The sequence below is a fragment of the Gymnoscopelus microlampas genome (assembly GCF_963454915.1).
Source record: "Gymnoscopelus microlampas genome assembly, chromosome: 1".
Classification (NCBI taxonomy): Eukaryota; Metazoa; Chordata; class Actinopteri; order Myctophiformes; family Myctophidae; genus Gymnoscopelus; species Gymnoscopelus microlampas.
The window spans coordinates 3,203,039-3,220,538 of record NC_139962.1 but is presented as its reverse complement, the minus strand read 5'-3'; the positions used below and the strand labels follow the sequence as shown (position 1 = coordinate 3,220,538).

The window sequence follows — 17,500 nt, the reverse complement described above, 5'->3', positions numbered from 1 at the left end:
GAAAACAAGCCAAAAGTCGCTTATAATAAGCGGACATGGCAACACGGCCAGTCGGAGGAGGACAGCGACACTCGGCAAAAGTCGGCTGTTCTCGGCAGCGTTGCCATGTCTGATTATTATAAGCAACTTTGGCCTTCTTTTCTGTAAAGTTCCTTGTAAATAATATATTTTCATAATATATATATTTTTGGGCCTGTTTATAAAGTGTAGTTGCTTATTTGGGCTTGTGTCCAAATTGTTTTGTAATTATTATTTAAACCAGTTGTTCTCAAATGTTTTCATGTCATGGACCCCCAGGTTATATGTATTTGTCCCCTAACACCCACCTGAAAATATTTTGTGTCAGGGAGCTCCATACCACATTTGTGTTGTTAAAGTCTTTTTAAAAAAAAATATAAATCTTCCATTTTATTTCAAGATTATTTTGAAAATAGCCGATCTACAGGCTCACAATGTGTTGCATCACGACACGTTGTGAGCTTGGAGATTGTCTATTTTTAAATGGCCAGTGTATACAGTATATAGCCTACTGTAGGTTTAAAGTGCTCATGTGGCCTAATATAATAGTGGCTTCTTTTGGGCTTGTTTTCCTAGACCTGGCTGCGTATTTCTCACATAGAATCTGGCAACACTGGTTCTCGGCAGCATCACTCGGGCACGCTCGTCAAACCTCGGCCACACTCGGCGTTGTGGTTGAGCGTTGCTCTGACTGCTCATGGCATTGTTGAATGTGGTTGGTTCTCAAACTTTTTGATTTCAAACACATACATAAGTTGTCATATAAGTTATGAGACATAGTGGCAGCGGTGGCCTAGTGGTTAGAGGGGCGGCCTTGATACCGGAAGGTCCCTAGTTCAATTCCCCAATTCATCACATCGATCATGAATCACCGCTGAATAGCCCTTGAGCAAGGCTTCCATGCAGGGTCCGGCTGGAAACAAGTTTCGTACTTAGTCCGACACCCTGGGTAAACAACAAACTTTGCTTTGCTTATACATAACTCTCTCTGAGAGTGTACAAAATGCAATAACGCTCGCCCCGGGTCACATATGGTGACCTCGGAACAGTGGACACCAGGTATTCCTAAATGTAACCTCAGTAAAACTATGTCTAAACCTAACCTTATTCCTAAATGTAACCTCAGTAAAACTATGTCTAAACCTAACCTTATTCCTAACCTTAACCTCAGTAAAACTATGTCTAAACCTAACCTTATTCCTAACCTTAACCTCAGTAAAACTATGTCTAAACCTAACCTTATTCCTAACCTTAACCTCAGTAAAACTATGTCTAAACCTAACCTTATTCCTAACCTTAACCTCAGTAAAACTATGTCTAAACCTAACCTTATTCCTAACCTTAACCTCAGTAAAACTATGTCTAAACCTAACCTTATTCCTAACCTTAACCTCAGTAAAACTATGTCTAAACCTAACCTTAACCTCAGTAAAAAATATGTCTAAACCTAACCTTATTCCTAACCTTAACCTCAGTAAAACTATGTCTAAACCTAACCTTATTCCTAACCTTAACCTCAGTAAAACTATGTCTAAACCTAACCTTATTCCTAAACTTAACCTCAGTAAAAATATGTCTAAACCTAACCTTATTCCTAAAATTAACCTCAGTAAAACTATGTCTAAACCTAACCTTAACCTCAGTAAAAATATGTCTAAACCTAACCTTATTCCTAACCTTAACCTCAGTAAAACTATGTCTAAAAACTAACCTTATTCCTAAACTTAACCTCAGTAAAACTATGTATAAACCTAACCTTATTCCTAACCTTAACCTCAGTAAAACTATGTCTAAACCTAACCTTATTCCTAAACGTAACCTCAGTAAAACTATGTCTAAACCTAACTTTATTCCTAACCTTAACCTCAGTAAAACTATGTCTAAACCTAACCTTATTCCTAACCTTAACCTCAGTAAAACTATGCCTAAACCTAACCTTATTCCTAACCTTAACCTCAGTAAAACTATGTCTAAACCTAACCTTATTCCTAAACGTAACCTCAGTAAAACTATGTCTAAACCTAACCTTATTCCTAACCTTAACCTCAGTAAAACTATGTCTAAACCTAACCTTATTCCTAACCTTAACCTCAGTAAAACTATGCCTAAACCTAACCTTATTCCTATGGACAAGGAATGGACAAGGAGGTCCGACGGCCACTATTCTCTTTGGATTTTTTTCACTGCCTGTTTTTCAGTCTTTTACTTTACTTTCTAGGGGAGGCTAGATTTTAGTTGGGCAGGCGGCCGCCTGCCCTGCCTCTATGGTGGGTATGCCATTGTTCCTAACCTTAACCTCAGTAAAACTATGTCTAAACCTAATCTCTCAAGAACAGATTCTGAGGTCGCTGTTTTTCATTTTCAGTTGGGTCTGGCTACGCGAGACTAGTCTAAACCTAACCTTATTCCTAAACTTAACCTCAGTAAACTATGTCTGAACCTAACCTTATTCCTAAACTTAACCTCAGTAAACTATGTCTAAACCTAACCTTATTCCTAAACTTAACCTCAGTAAACTATGTCTAAACCTAACCTTATTCCTAAACTTAACCTCAGTAAACTATGTCTAAACCTAACCTTATTCCTAAACTTAACATCAGTAAACTATGTCTAAACCTAACCTTATTCCTAACCTTAACCTCAGTAAAACTATGCCTAAACTTAACCTTATTCCTAAACGTAACGTCATTAAAACTATGTCTAAACCTAACCTTATTCCTAAACGTAACCTCAGTAAAACGAATGCAAGAATACAAGAACGGCTGGGGCGAGCGGTCCGTGGGGAAAATGTGTGTGTGCGTGTTTTGGGGGCGAGTGCTCCGGTTACCAGTAGGCCTATACTCACACAGGACAGGTACAAGCAGCCAAATGCAGGTGTAGCAGGCAAAGGTCTACAATACAGTGCTAACAATAACACAACAACATAAAGATAGGGACAAAGACATTAGAGTCATAAAGATATAGAGATAATAAAGATAAAGCACCTGTGGAATTTCCATAGCAATGGAGGTGTGTGTGTGTGTGTGTGTGTGTGTGTGTGTGTGTGTGTGTGTGTGTGTGCGTGTGTGTGTGTGTGTGTGTGTGTGTGCGTGTGCGTGTTTGGAGGGGGGCAGATTTATTGAATGTGAAATATAGGGCACAACCTAACCGTAACCACAGTAAAACAAACACAAGAACACAAGAACCGCTGGGGGGGGGGGGGGGGGGGGTCTGTGAAAAAAATGGGGGCGAGGGTGTTTTGGGGCGAGCGTTTCGGTTCCCGGAAGGAGCGGTTGAGTTCAATGTCTTCAGGGTGGCTGAGCATGCAGGCCAAGGTCCTCCAGCTAAACAAGATGAATGTAGGCTGAAGTTCCATGAGTTTGTAACGCGTGCGTAGAAAGAAAAGGCCTCCCTTCCGCTGCGGGGCTCACAGTCACAGGACCCACGCTGACCTTGGCCTTGAAGGGGCCTGCAGCGCCGTCGTAAAGCCTCTGATGTTAACCCATTGAGACGTTGTGGCGTTCCGCAAGGAAGTATATAATGTACTTAAATACATTTTTTAATGCCAATTAAGTAAAATATTTTAGTAGGCTACCCAGCATCATTCCTGTCCTGTGCAGTGCGTCATGTTGGCAGCATTCAGGCCCAGGCCCAGTCTGTGCAGTGCGTCATGTTGGCAGCATGCAGGCCCAGGCCCAGTCTGTGCAGTGCGTCATGTTGGCAGCATTCAGGCCCAGGCCCAGTCTGTGCAGTGCGTCATGTTGGCAGCATTCAGGCCCAGGCCCAGTCCTCACCATCATGGTGGAATGTTCAGCGGCTGGGCTTTGGTCTCTTCTTCAACCACACGACTCTCCTTCGGCCAGAAAAAGGAAGACAGAGTTCTCATCTAATGACAATGTGTGTAGAACATTTGGTCTCCAGTTCTCTCTGCTATTTATAGTTTCAGTCTTTGAAAGACACGGCCACCGTTTGTCTGTCTGCTGTTGAGCGATAGAAAATCTCAAAATCATTATTCAGTGCCACACTCGCCCATATGTACGGCCACTGCTCTCTTTGCTACAAAGCAGTGGTTTTCAATCCTTTTCATATCAATCGTGTCTCCAAAAGGGGTGCTCTAACGCAACTGCATTTAGGTAATTTTGTCAACAACAGCAATAGCATATTTAGATAAATAGATAGTATTGTCATTGAAATGCATAAATGAACAACATTTCGTTCCACTGGCTGTGTGATCTAAAAACTACTCCTTGTTAAAATAATGCTAACACTAGAATACTAAAAGGAGACAACACTAATAAATAAAAAAAAACAGTCAGTTCATGATGAGACAGAAAATATTGCATACAGGAGCCTTCAGCAGCATATAAGGCAGAAGGTTAGGGGGTATTGCATTCGTACGGGACTATTTCACTTTTTTTCAGGGTAGAGTTCACAAGTCTGATGGCCGTTCTGCTCCCCATATGCTGCGGTGCCTTTTCCCAGAGGGCAGCAGGGTGAACAGTCCATGGTGTGGATGGGTACTGGATGGGTACTGGGTGGGTACTGGGTAGGGTCAGTCAAGATGTTTTTGGCCCTAGTAGTCAGACATGGGTTGTCAGCAATCACCTTAATGGAGGGCAGTGAAGTCCCAGTGATCTTCTCCACTGTCCTCACCACTCTCTGCACATGTTTTCCAGTCTGATTCACTGCAGCTTCCAGACCAGACAGAGATGCAGTTGGTCAAGATGCTCTCTATGGTGAATGGTGCATTTATATAGCGCTTTTATCCAAAGCGCTTTACATAGATTGTGTATTACATTCACCCATTCACACACACACATTCATATACCAAATGATGTGTTTGAGTTTGTGGGTCAAAAACTCAGCAGATCCTCAGACTGAGCTCACAAAGATAACATGAGCTCTGGCGCCATCATGTGGATGTGCGGGGAATCAACATGAGACGTCATACAAAGAAAAGCTTTAGTTTCACAGCTCGTGCAGAACGGTGATGTAACTGTTGACACTATAAGTTAGTATAATGACTGTATTTTACTAAGACCATAAGTCCATAATAACGCTGTATTAAGTTCATTTGTTACGTATACATTTTTATGTCATGTTAATTTGTTAAAGTCACGCTCTGTGTCTTGTTGGTCTGATTCAGAGAATTTAGAAGTAAACATTTAGAAGTTATGTCTAGAGTTATGCCCGGTTTAGCTAATCTACAAGCTCACTTGTCACAGGCAGCACTTGTAGCACTTGCTGTGCACTTGTAGATACACATCGCCACACATTGCGAGCTTGTAGATCTGCTATTTTCCGAAATGTATATAGGGTTGAAGTGGGCAATGTATGTTTTGTAATGATAATCCAAATCTACAAAGTAACTAGTAACTAAGGTTTTCAAATAATTGTATTTGGAGTAAAAGTTCAATATTTGCCTCTGAGATGTAGTTGGGTAGAAGTAAAAGTACATAAAATTGGAAGTACTCCTGTAAAGTAAAAGCACCTCAAAATTGTACTTAAGTACAGTACTTGAGCTCTGGTCCATAGCCTTAAAGGGACACTTCACCCAAAAAAAGCTTTGTTTCAATGGATTAGTCACCCCATGGAGACTTGAATTCATGGATATTTTTTTGTTTTTGTCTCATTCCTAAGACACAACGGAGACTCGTTGTGTCTCCTACCGGAACCGCTGCCGGTCATCAAATTATTGGTTTAGGAATGAGACAAAAAACTAAAAAATATCCATGAATTCAAGTCTCCATGGGGTGACTAATCCATTGAAACAAAGTTTTTTGGGGGTGAAGTGTCCCTTTAAGGAGAACTCCTTCTAGGCTATGGACCAGAGTTAATAAATGCCTACATTGTAAATGGTCTATGGTCCTGCAGAAAGAGCCTGGAGGTGGATAGGATTTATGGAGCTTTCCCTCTCTCTCCTCTTAAGTAATGTAAGCTCATGCATCAGGATAATGACCTTGAAGTTTTCATAGGTTTTATTACTGGAAAGTGTTTGATTGCTTTGAGAAGAAGTCACCCCGGGGTGAGTGGATGATCTGTTGGAGAGGAAAACCCAAGTCAACCTCTCTGAAGACTCTCCACCAGTGGTGGAAAAAGTGCTCAAATGTTTTACCTAAGTAAAAGTATCAATACTGCAATGTAGAAGTACTCTGTTACAAGTGAAACTCCGGAAATCAAAATGTACTTGAGTAAAAGTACAAAAGTATTGGAATCAAAACGTTTGAGAATAGCAGATCTAAGCTCACAACGCATCACGATGCGACACATTGTGAGCTTGTAAAAAACAAAAGTATATATATGTATATATATATATATATTTTTTTTTTTTTAAAGAAAAAAATATATATTTAATGTTTTTGGTTGGTAATTTGATTGGCCAAATGTTGCATTAGTCGACTAATAGTCGACTAATGCAACATTTGGCCAATCAAATTAGACTATAGAACAGGGGGGGGGGCTAAAAAAAAGAGTGAGAGGAAACAACACTTAGTGCAACATTATATTTATTTCTTACAGTGAATTTTGGTTGCCATACAAGAAGTCTTCTAGGAATTGAGGAGGGGGAGGGGGGGCGGGGGGGGGGGGGGGGTGTCGGGGGGTTGGGGGGGGGGGGGGGTGCAGTTACCAGGAAACTCCTCTCTCTCTCTCTCGTTCGTTTCAGTAATTAGTTGACTCTAAGATGAATTCAGTAGCACAAAATTACAGCAACATAGAAAACATGAACACAATTATAATCTTTACACAAAAAAAAAATTACCCAAAACATCTTAAGCTCCTATGAAGACTGAAATAATAAATCTACCAACCAAAAAAAAAAAAAAAAAAGAAAAAAGAAAAAATACCCCAAAAATGTTTGGACAATGAATAAATGGGAAGTGTTTTCAAGGGGGGAGTGGATGTGGGTAAGTGTAGCCATGCCTGTCCTAAAGCATGGCCTAGTGCCCACTAGTGGTCACTTAGTATACTACTACTACTACTCATCTCTACAGCTCTGTTTGTTGTTTTCCATAAAGACAGTCATCTCTATTCTTTTTTTTATTTTTATTTTTTTACATGTTTACCTCCTTTCTTTTAAAATGTATTCATACATATAGTTGTGCGTAGTTTTTCTATGTCATAGATTTACAGTTAAAGTCAGATTTTATACACTCTAGAAGTCAGGAATTTGAAAACAATAGAGTTGTGTTCAGGTAGCGGGTCAGATATATTATATTATAGCCTCCTGGTCACCTGTCCAAAAGGTCTTATAATCCTACACGTGAAACAGAGAGTGGATCTATACCCAGGTCTTCATTAAAACAATGACAAGTGATAATTATCATGATATATAAAATGGGAAATAAAACACAACCAAAGGAAATTCATTCTGAATAAATATTGCTTCTTAAATAACCCATAAATCTAATAAGTTCTCATTTTTCTATCTATATATTATTTATTTTCTTCTTCTTTTTTTTTTTTGGCAATCCACACATCAGAGTTCAACTTTTTTTTTTTCATTTTTTTTTTTCAAATAAGCTCTATAAAATGTCATATAACTTTATACAAATCTTTTAAAAATACTGTGCTTTTTCTCTCTCCTCCTCCGTCGTCGTCATCGTCGTCAGACACTCGGTTGTGTTTCGTTTTCTTAAAATAAGTTAACGTGGAAAAAGGAACAGATTATAGCAGCGTTGTTCCTATATCGTGAGCCCTCACTCAGTGGACCCGCCTCCTCGTTAAAAAGGAATGATGTCATCGACGTCTTAATTAGCATACTGTCACACACAGGGAGCGGGGGGGGGGGGGGGGGGTGGGGGGTGGGGGTAGTTTAGTTCACCGGATCAGTGCCGATTGCTCGCCGAAAAGGTCTGTTGCATTATTCGGCAAAGGGACGCCGTCGGTCCACAGATTATAAATCGAGTTTAACGGCCAATTTATGCTCCATCGTACGATATGGCGCTCGCTCGCGTGCTGCGGATATCCGACCTGTACGCGGCCTCGCTGTGAGCTTATAAATATACGTTGTTTTCACTGCGTCGCGCCGTCGTACAACAACAGTATAAATCCTGCTTACGGGTGCTATGGAGCGCAACGTTTACCCTCATCGATTCGTGTCTCGTTTATCCTAACGCAAACATACGGCTAATGTTCATAGAACACAGAGTTGGTTGTGTATATGTTTCTTTTCTCATTGATCTTTGCGTCCTGCAGACCTGCGGACCTGCACAATGAAAAGAGAGAAATAAAGTAACGCGGATGACGTACTCTAGGTCCCTTTCAACCTGCTCTATTACAACAACATGGAACCAAAGGTTTCCAGGGCGATATGTTTCCAGATACTGGGTTTGTTGCGCTGAGCATGGAGCTATTGTACCGTGCTTCTCTCTGAAGGGGTGGGGATTGTGTACCCCTCCAATGGATGGGTTTGTGTACCCCTCCAATGGATGGGTCTGTACCCCTAAAAAGGACGGTGGGTAAAATGAGAGTAGTACCTGGCACCTCTAAGTCGCTTCCATAGAATGTCTTACTTAATTCTAAATCTTTAATAACACTTTATATATATATACGGTATATCTTTTAAAATCTCTTCTGTATATCACTCTTATATATATACACACACACACACACACACACACACACACACACACACACACACACACACACACACACACACACACACACACACACACACACACACACACACCCTTCATAATATAGATAGTCCACACGATATACTTCTAAAAAGCCCATAACCAAACACCATGCACCGAACACATACGAACCTCATCAACGCTATAGCAGATTCGGGTTTTCTTAGATTGGACCGTGCCATCGAGCAACGTCTAAAATGGCAGCATATCACATTGGGTTACGTAATACGTATAGTTACGTTTTGTTACCCTGGTTCTACGACTCACAGGCTCCACCCTCTAACGGGACACCATGTGTTGTTCAGGGGGTCCGGGACCCCTAGGGGGTCCGCCAAATCTTTGTGTGAGAGGATTTTTAACCACTTGAACCCTAGCATCCCTATTCTGAGGGGAACATTAGCCGAAAATAGCAGATCTACAAGCTCACAACGCCTCACAGCGCGAGGCGTTGTGAGCTTGTAGAGCTGCTATTTTTGGCAAAGAGCTATAGCTGTAGAGGGAAAAAAGAGATTAAAAAAAAAATCTAAAACACAATTTTATACAATATAGAGGGGGTGCCTGCTTCATCTCTCTCTCAGCTATAGGGGGTCTGAGGCCTGAAAACATTGAAGACCCCTGTTCTATAGTGTAGAGCTGGAAACTTGTAGAACAACTTTGTTTGTGTTGTTGTTGTCTACGCTGCAAAATGTACACTTCCTGGAGTGTCTGAACTGAATACCTGAATGAGTTCCTTTCAAACTGGCTTTGTGTTCATTTGATCACAATCTAACTACTTAACAGCGTCCTTCACCTTTGCATCATTACTCACTGATCCTGTTAGATTATTATTATTTAGTTAAAAGCCATCAAGACTTTAGTGTTTCACACGTTAAACACCATTGCAGGGCCATCTGTCTGCGATGCTGATGGGATGAGCGATGATTCTCAAAGTGGGGTCCAAAGTTTAACGTATAGCATCAACATCAGTTTAACCACATGATCTGCTTTATTTGAAAATAGCAGATCTATAAGCTTGTGAATCTACTATATATAAATCCGATATACATCGGTGAATATTTGTGAAACATTTTAACAACACAAATCTTGCATGGGGGTCCCTGGCACACGATCGTTTAATTTGGGGGGTCCGTGGCCAAATAGCCTACATATTAATTTGGGGGTCCTTGACATGAAAAAGTTTGAGAACCACATAGGTAAAGGATAGGTCCAAGTAGCCCCCCCCCCCCCCACACACACACACACACAGAAATGACCAAGAAAGAAACATCAGGACAGTCATTTGTCAACGCTGTGTATGAACTGAGTTGTGCGTAAACAGCAATGTTGGGCAAGTTACTTAAAACATTTAACTATTATAGTTACTAAGTTACTGCTTTCAAAACGCGTGTGGCGCGTTCAACATGAAGTCGCAGGCAGGTGGTTAAAAACCTGCTTCAATCCATTACTGTTTTCCAGGTGGTTGAAACAGTGTTGATTTTGTCAGGGACGTGCACAGATAGACTCTAGGTGGTGCTACAGCACCTGCCCTTTGCCCTCTTGACCAGAAGTGCCCTTTTGAAAAAAGGGCACAGCAGGGGTCTTCAACAGGGGGTCCGGGACCCCTAGGGGGTCCTCAGAGTTACTACAGGGGGTTCTCGAAATCTTTATGTGATATGATTTTTCTTTTTACCATAACCACTCGAAACCTAGCATCCCTTTTCTGAGGAGAACTTTAGCCAGAAATAGCAGATCTACAAGCCCACAACGCCTCGCGCTGCGAGGCGTTGTGGGCTTGTAGATCGGCTATTTTTGGCAAAGAGGTATAGGTGTAGAGGGAAAAAAGAGCAGACCAAGTAAACAAAAAAAAGTATAATTTACTTATGCACCTGCCCCTCAAAATTAGGGATGTCCGATATTATCGGCCTCCCGATATTATCGGCCGATATTAGCATAAACATTTTTGCTTTATAAATAAGTTACAGGAGTTCTTACTGTATATGGTGTGTGTGATATGAAATTTGAGCTTACCCTAATCACAATAATCCCCGCATATATCGGTATCGGTTGATATCGGTATCGGTAATTAAGAGTTGGACAATATCGGTATATCGGTTATCGGTAAAAAAGCCAATATCGGACAACCCTACTCAAAATGTCTGTGCACGCCACTGGATTTTGTCGACTAAAACTGTGACAACTTTTTTTCGTCCACTACCTTTTTTCACTGAGGAAAACTAAATAAAAACTAAATAAAAACTAAGCTATGATGACGAAAACTAAGACTAAATATATTGACAATTTTGTCAACAAATAAAAACTAGACTAAAATAAGTTAGTGAGGGACTAGTGGAGAAGAGATCCTGTAGAACTAAAAGACAAGTCATTTTATGTTTTGGTTGCGCTCCGGTGTTGCGCTCTGAAAATAGCCAATCTACAAGCTCACAACACTTGTAGATCTGCTATTTTCAGCATGTAACAAAGTGTAAAATCAGCCATTATGACGCCATCAAGGCACCGGCAAAATACATGTTAGTCGACTAAATCAACTGTAGATTTAGTCAACTATAATTTAATGATATTATAACAGTAAAACATTTCAGATGACTAAAATAAATGGAATTTGATTCACAAGACTATGACTAAAACTAAATCAAAATTTGTTGTCAAAAACAATAGTATATTTAATCCTCTGCAATTGTCGGCTATTTTCACATCAACTAGTGACGTGGCCATTCAAATGTCAGTAACTGGAATGGCTCCCAGTACTTGAGTCAAAGTACATGGATACTCCTGGTCAAATATTATATACAGTATATTACTCCGTGAAAGTTACTCTGTCAAATATGTACTCGAGTTAAAGTACATAAAGTAGTGCTGTAGTGCTTTTAGTTAGGTATTCAAAAGTACATGCTTTTAAAAATACGTAAGTATTCAAAAGTACAAATTACAAAGTGCATTTTCTTTTTAATCGCAATGCATGCACAAAAAACATTAGTGAAAATAGCCGATCTACAAACTCAAAATGGGCTTGTAGATTGTTTTTTCCCCCACTATATTTGAAATAGGGCTTTAGTGGTTAAATTCATAATGTACTTTTTCTTTCCTTCTTAGAAATGTAGTGTAGTCAAAAGTACAATATTTGCCTTTGAAATGTAGTGGAGAGAAAGTCATCCAAAGTATCCAAAAATACAAATACTCAAAGTACAGATAGTCAAAAAATGTACTCAAGTAAAGTAGCCTCCTGGAGTAAATGCACTTGGTAACTGTCCACCCTGTCCACACATAAGTGATATCCAATGATAACTTGTACGTACAAACATTTAAAAATAATTCCATGTTACAGTAAGGAGAGAATTGACACCGTTTTGGACACAGCGTTGACAGACGAGGCCCCAACAAGACAACACTGCCACCCTGTGGCCAGAGAAGCACGGTACAACACTAGATTAGGGATGAGACGATATGAAGATTACACGTCACAATTATTCTGGCCAAAATATAATAGTGATTAACGATATAATCACCATAATGAAAATATACTTAAAACTCTTGAAATGCCCCATTTAAACCCTTGTTAAACCCTTGAACCTCAGCATTCGCCTTCTTGGGGGGAGGGGGGCGACGTTCGGCCAAAAGATGCAAATCTACAAGCTCACAACAAGTCGCAACATGAGCTCGTCGGCCATGTTTGGCAAAGAGATTCGGTGTAGAGTGAAAAAAAAGAGCGTACTAAGTGTGCCCTTTACGTTTGCCTAAGTATAGAGGGTTTAAGTGGTACCGGATATGCAGCTCAGCAAAAAAGCGTATTTGATCCCAGCGTATGACAGAGTACACCTTTCACCATAAATGTAAAATCTCCGCGATATGTCGCTTATTGTGAGCGTTTATTTTTATCACGTTAAAAACGATAAGAACGATTATCTTCCCATCCCTATACGCTGGATGGAAATGTGATTTTTCTTTTAGACGCGAGTAAAACATCCCATGCTGTGTGTGTGTGTTGGGCTCCACCACGTTCTGAGCGCTTTTTTTGTGACATCAGGTGATCCACTGCTCTCTGGGGTTTGGCTCCTTCTAGCGGCTTCATGAGAAGGTGGAGGGAGGACTGGGTTTATACCCCAACACACCGGGGGGTACCTGCCGATACGATATGCACCTTCTCTCACCACAAATTCACCATACGTTGCTCTCTCTCTCTCTCCCCCATGGCGACGTGTGAAGACAATCACACTAGAAGTGTGTGTGTTTGTGTGTGTGTGTGTGTGTGTGTGTGTGTGTGTGTGTGTGTGTGTGTGTGTGTGTGTGTGTGTGTGTGTGAGAGCGTACGTGCGTTTGTGAAAGACTGAGTAGCCTATCCATGTTTGCGTGTGTCAATGTGCATACGGGTCGTGTGTGTGTGTGTGTGTGTGTGTGTGTGTGTGTGTGTGTGTGTGTGTGTGTTTGTGTGCGTGAGTTAATGGTTTAAGGGTTTTCGTTCAAACATATAAGCTATAAGGTTCCCCATTTCGACACAAACAAGGTGAAAAGCCAAAAAATGGAGTCTTGTTTTCCGTTAAGGTATCTCTACGACAATTAAATGCACCCAGAATATTGATCTCCGGTAATCAGGACTTTTATAGTGAAGAAATATTCTCTGAACAAACTCTAGCAAAGATAGAAAAGAAGCAACGCCAGCTCAGCTGGCTCTTGGTTTCACCCGCACTGTGGTGGCGGGCCGCAAAATGTCTTATTCCAACTTTCCAAGTCAGTATTCCAAAGCTGTTGGTTGGGTGGTTGGTTGGGTGGGTGAGCGAACAAACGTCTTGCGATTAATTCAAAGAAAACACCCACGCCAGTTTTACGTCCAGTTTTCCTCCAGTATTCTAAAGTGTTCGAAGGACACCAACATGTCGGAGTGTCTCCGGGACAGGTCTCCTCCTGGATGAGACTTGAGCCCAATTCACGCTCCAATGGGGCTTCGGTAGCAGCCGTTCCCGCCTCTCTCTCTCTCTCTCCATCCCTGCATCCCCCCTGCTCCCCCGACACTCTGGACGCTGAGAAGAGGGATGAGAACACAACAGTGACGAGGGGGGGGGGGGGAGGGAGGGAGGTGGCAGAGGAGGAAGAGGAGGAGGACGACTACGGGACAAAGAGGACCAAAACAAAAAAAAAAGAACGACTAAGAGGCAGCATCGGGTCGGACGAAATACTTCTAAACCTGACTTAGAAAAACTCGAGACTAAACGTCCGGTTCGACCAACGAATGAAGAAGGTCCGGTGGAACTTTAAAAACTGGCGGCGGGGCGCCGATCCCTTCCGCTCCCCCGTGTCCCCCGGCCGTCCGTCCGTCCGTCCGTCCCGCCGTCCGTCCCTCCCGGTGTTTTTTTTTATCTGTCCTGCAGCAGCTTGAGGGCCCGCTCGATGTTCATGCGGTGGCCCACCCGGGTCACGCCCAGGTCGATGAGGTCCTCCTTCTGCAGCGAGGGCAGGTGGGCTCCCTCGATCTCGTTGTCCAGGAAGGCCGGGCGGTGCTCGCCCAGGTTGAGGCTGTCCAGCCAGTCGGCCACGTCCGTCTTGCTCCACAGCTCCACGGGCTTGGAGGCGAAGGGCTTCCCCGAGGCGGCGGTGGCCGCCTGCATCAGCGTGAGCGGCGAGGGCGAGCGCGAGCTGCCGGCGCCGCTGCCGCCGCACGACGACGAGCTCAGGCTGTAGCCGCCGCCCCCGCCCGCTCCGCCGCTGATGGGCGGCGTGGGCAGGCCGAAGACGTCGCTGAGCGCCGCACCGCCGCCGGAGCCGGGCGACACGGACGGCGGCAGCGAGGAGCACGGCGTCAGCGAGGAGGCGGAGGAGTCCGGCGGGCTGACCAGGTGGGAGTGGTGGTGGAGGGAGGAGGAGGAAGGGAGGCTGCTGGGAGGGGTGGAGGTGGTGAGGGGGGCGCCGCCCCCACCCCCGCGCATTCCTGAGTCTTCTGTGATGACGGGGGGCCTGTGTGGGAGGAGCAGAGAGACAGACAGGACGTTATTCAGGGACATAAAGGACAGACAGGACGTCGTTTAGCCCGTTTAGACCGGGGGAACGCATCTGTGTCATTTTAGATTTTAACCACTTTGGCTATTCAAAAATATCAGATCTACAAGTTCTTAACGCGGCACTTTTTTGAAAAATCGTGAAAATGCGTGCAAATCTTTGAACATATGTATTTTTCAACGCAACTTTTTTTTTTACTCAAATCTTTGCTTCATGGGGGTCCCTGGAACAACATATTTTGAGATGGGGGTCCGCGGCCAAATACATATCATTTTGGGGGTCCTCGACATGAAAAAAGTTTGAGAACCGATTTTCGGCATGGCCCCTTCAGAAGTCCCCTTAACTGTATGGAAGTCCCTCCTGCGTCACCCCCTGGTGGTCGGGGAAACGAACTGCTGGAGGTGCGGTGTTTGTTTATCTTATCTTGCCGTCAATCCCTTTAAAATGACACAGTATGCGTTAGCGGTCTTATGGGTTAGAGGAAACACACCGTTTTTAGAGGAAACTATTGAGGCCTCTTGACACTTGTCAAGCGTGCGTTGTGCTGTGTGTGTATATGTATTTGGCCACAGACCCCCATCTCAAAAGATTTAGTTCCAGGGACCCTCAGAAGCAAAGATTTGAGTTGCAAATGTTTGCTTTAAAAAAATATATAGGCCTATTAAAAAAAAAAAAGTATAAAATAATGGTTAAAGCTAAAATCTAAAATGACTCAGATAAGGTCCCGGATTGAATGGATTAAATTAAAGTGGGAAGATTAGTGTTAAGTACTTTAGATTGTTTATGAAACAAAAATAACCAAATATTAATGTCTGGATCACCATCCAGAACTCTGTAGTTGTAATGTTGCCAAGCTAACACTAGGTGGTAGTGTTCCCAACACTACAGTATACGTTTCACACAACAGAAATAACGGGCCTGCCTTTAAATCTATATCCAGACATTTAAATCCAATTATTGCACGGCTTAGTTGAATGCTCGATTCTGACTCCAGCGGTCTGTTATTTCTCAACAATGACAGCTGGACTCAATAACAGTCTAATCAAAGACTCAGGCCATGTGGCTCATATCAATCTGTGCTGCTTGATTTGTGCCATATCCAACATGGCAGCCATGTAAACAAACACACAATGTCATGTACAGATGAACAGTACACTCAATAAGGTTTTCTGGGGAAAAGAAATGAGGTGAGAATTAGAATATCGATTCATATTTGATCAACACTTCCTAGTGTTTTCAAATATGTTTTCCGAGCGGATGCACTGGATGCACATGTGGCATAAATTAACGAACTATACTTTCATTACCGTAAAGCAATTCAATCTTCTTCAAATCAATGGAATCATGTCGTTGTTACTTTTGGGTCAAATCCATTAAGCGAGATGATAGATGGTGAGCATGTCATTATTGAGACATACATCTGGACAGGGTGATTCAGATCCCTCCACTCCACCGCGTCGGAGTCTAAATCACCCTGTCAGGGTTTATTTCTCAGTAAGGACCTACTCACCTTTGATTATCCCTTAATAGCTTAATCATACCCCCCCATACTGTACAATACATCATCCTCCTCTGTGTGTTAAAGGGACTACACCATGAATTTTAACTTTTCCTTCTTTGTTGTGTGTTTTTGGTCTCCCCTAACTCTCTTCTATCCCCAAGAATGCCCCAGTTTGAACACTCAGGCTTTCACAGCATATCTGGGGTTTTATGTAAATTGGTCTCAAAACAGGCCAAACTGATTTGCACCCTTTTTTTCAGTAAAAAAAACAACAACTTTTTTTTCTTTATTATTATTATTTTTTTTAACTTTTTCCACACAGAACCAGGAGATAACATGCATACAAACTGGCTCAATAGCGCCCCGTGCCAAACAGGACAATGTGGTATTGCAGGTGAAAGTGCTTTATAAGCCAGAGAGAAGTTAGTTGGAATGAGTATATCTGAGGCTTGATTTAGGCTCAAACCTTTTGAAACACGTTTGAGGGACATAAACAATATGAAATTAAATATTATTATAATTTTTTTTAATTCATGGTGTAGATCCTTTAAGGTGGCTGCGTGCTACAATTTTAGATGATCACCCTTTCACCTTTTAGGTGGAAACGTTTGCACCTAAAAAGTGATGATACTAGGCGCTCATAGTCCGGTGACTCGGTCAGTAAAAACAGAGAGATGTGTTGAGGTGAGCGGGTGAGTGGCTTATCACCGCGGCTCAGTGACCTCATGTTGTAGTTTAGGAACCACCGCGGTGAAAGGGTGATCACAGAAAATGGTAGCATGCACCCCGCGTTACTTCATATTTGAATATTTGAACCCCCACCCTGACAAGCACTTGGAATTATAGGAGTGGAGGCATTACATTTAGTTTGCTCGGTCACTCGGTTCCACAGATACATATTGTGAAAAGAGCCGATCTACAAGCTCACAACGCCTCGCAGTGCGAGGCCTCTTTCTTATGTAACATTTGACAATTTGGCCAATTTGGTATTAAAAAGGTCTTAAAAGTCATTACATTTATAAATGTACAGATACCCTGTATACACTTATACTGTATGTTGGTTTGTTTACCGTGGAGTGAGAAAACAATGTTGCACATTAAGCTAATCATATGGGGGACATCCCCCCCAAAATAACCTAACCTGGGGGTCCCGCCCGCCCCCCCCCCCCCAGTTTGGGAACCACTGCCCTACACCAGAAGTATAGCAGCGGGCCAAGCCAGCCTTTTCAACGATGGCAAACTAAGCACACAATTTAAAAAGTAATATACCGGAGCTAAAAATAGCAGCAGCGTTGGGACTGTGAAGTTTGAAGTCAGCAGTCCCACCTAATGCTTCTCTGGAATCCACTCATCCACAGCTTTTTCTCCCCCCCCCCCCCGT

The 17,500-nt window shown here is 42.4% G+C and overlaps 1 protein-coding gene across 1 annotated transcript in view; it reads right to left on the bottom strand.

The window, feature by feature from the left end:
• Window positions 1–13,929: 13,929 nt before the first annotated feature.
• LOC311048878 (SH3 and multiple ankyrin repeat domains protein 2-like) overlaps window positions 13,930–17,500 on the bottom strand; it is a 338,179-nt gene continuing 334,608 nt past the window's right edge. The window contains exon 25 of the mRNA XM_084062202.1: window positions 13,930–14,576. Within this exon, the coding sequence (XP_083918328.1) occupies window positions 13,979–14,576 (598 nt within the window). The 3' untranslated portion in view covers window positions 13,930–13,978. The remainder of the gene's footprint in view (window positions 14,577–17,500) is intronic.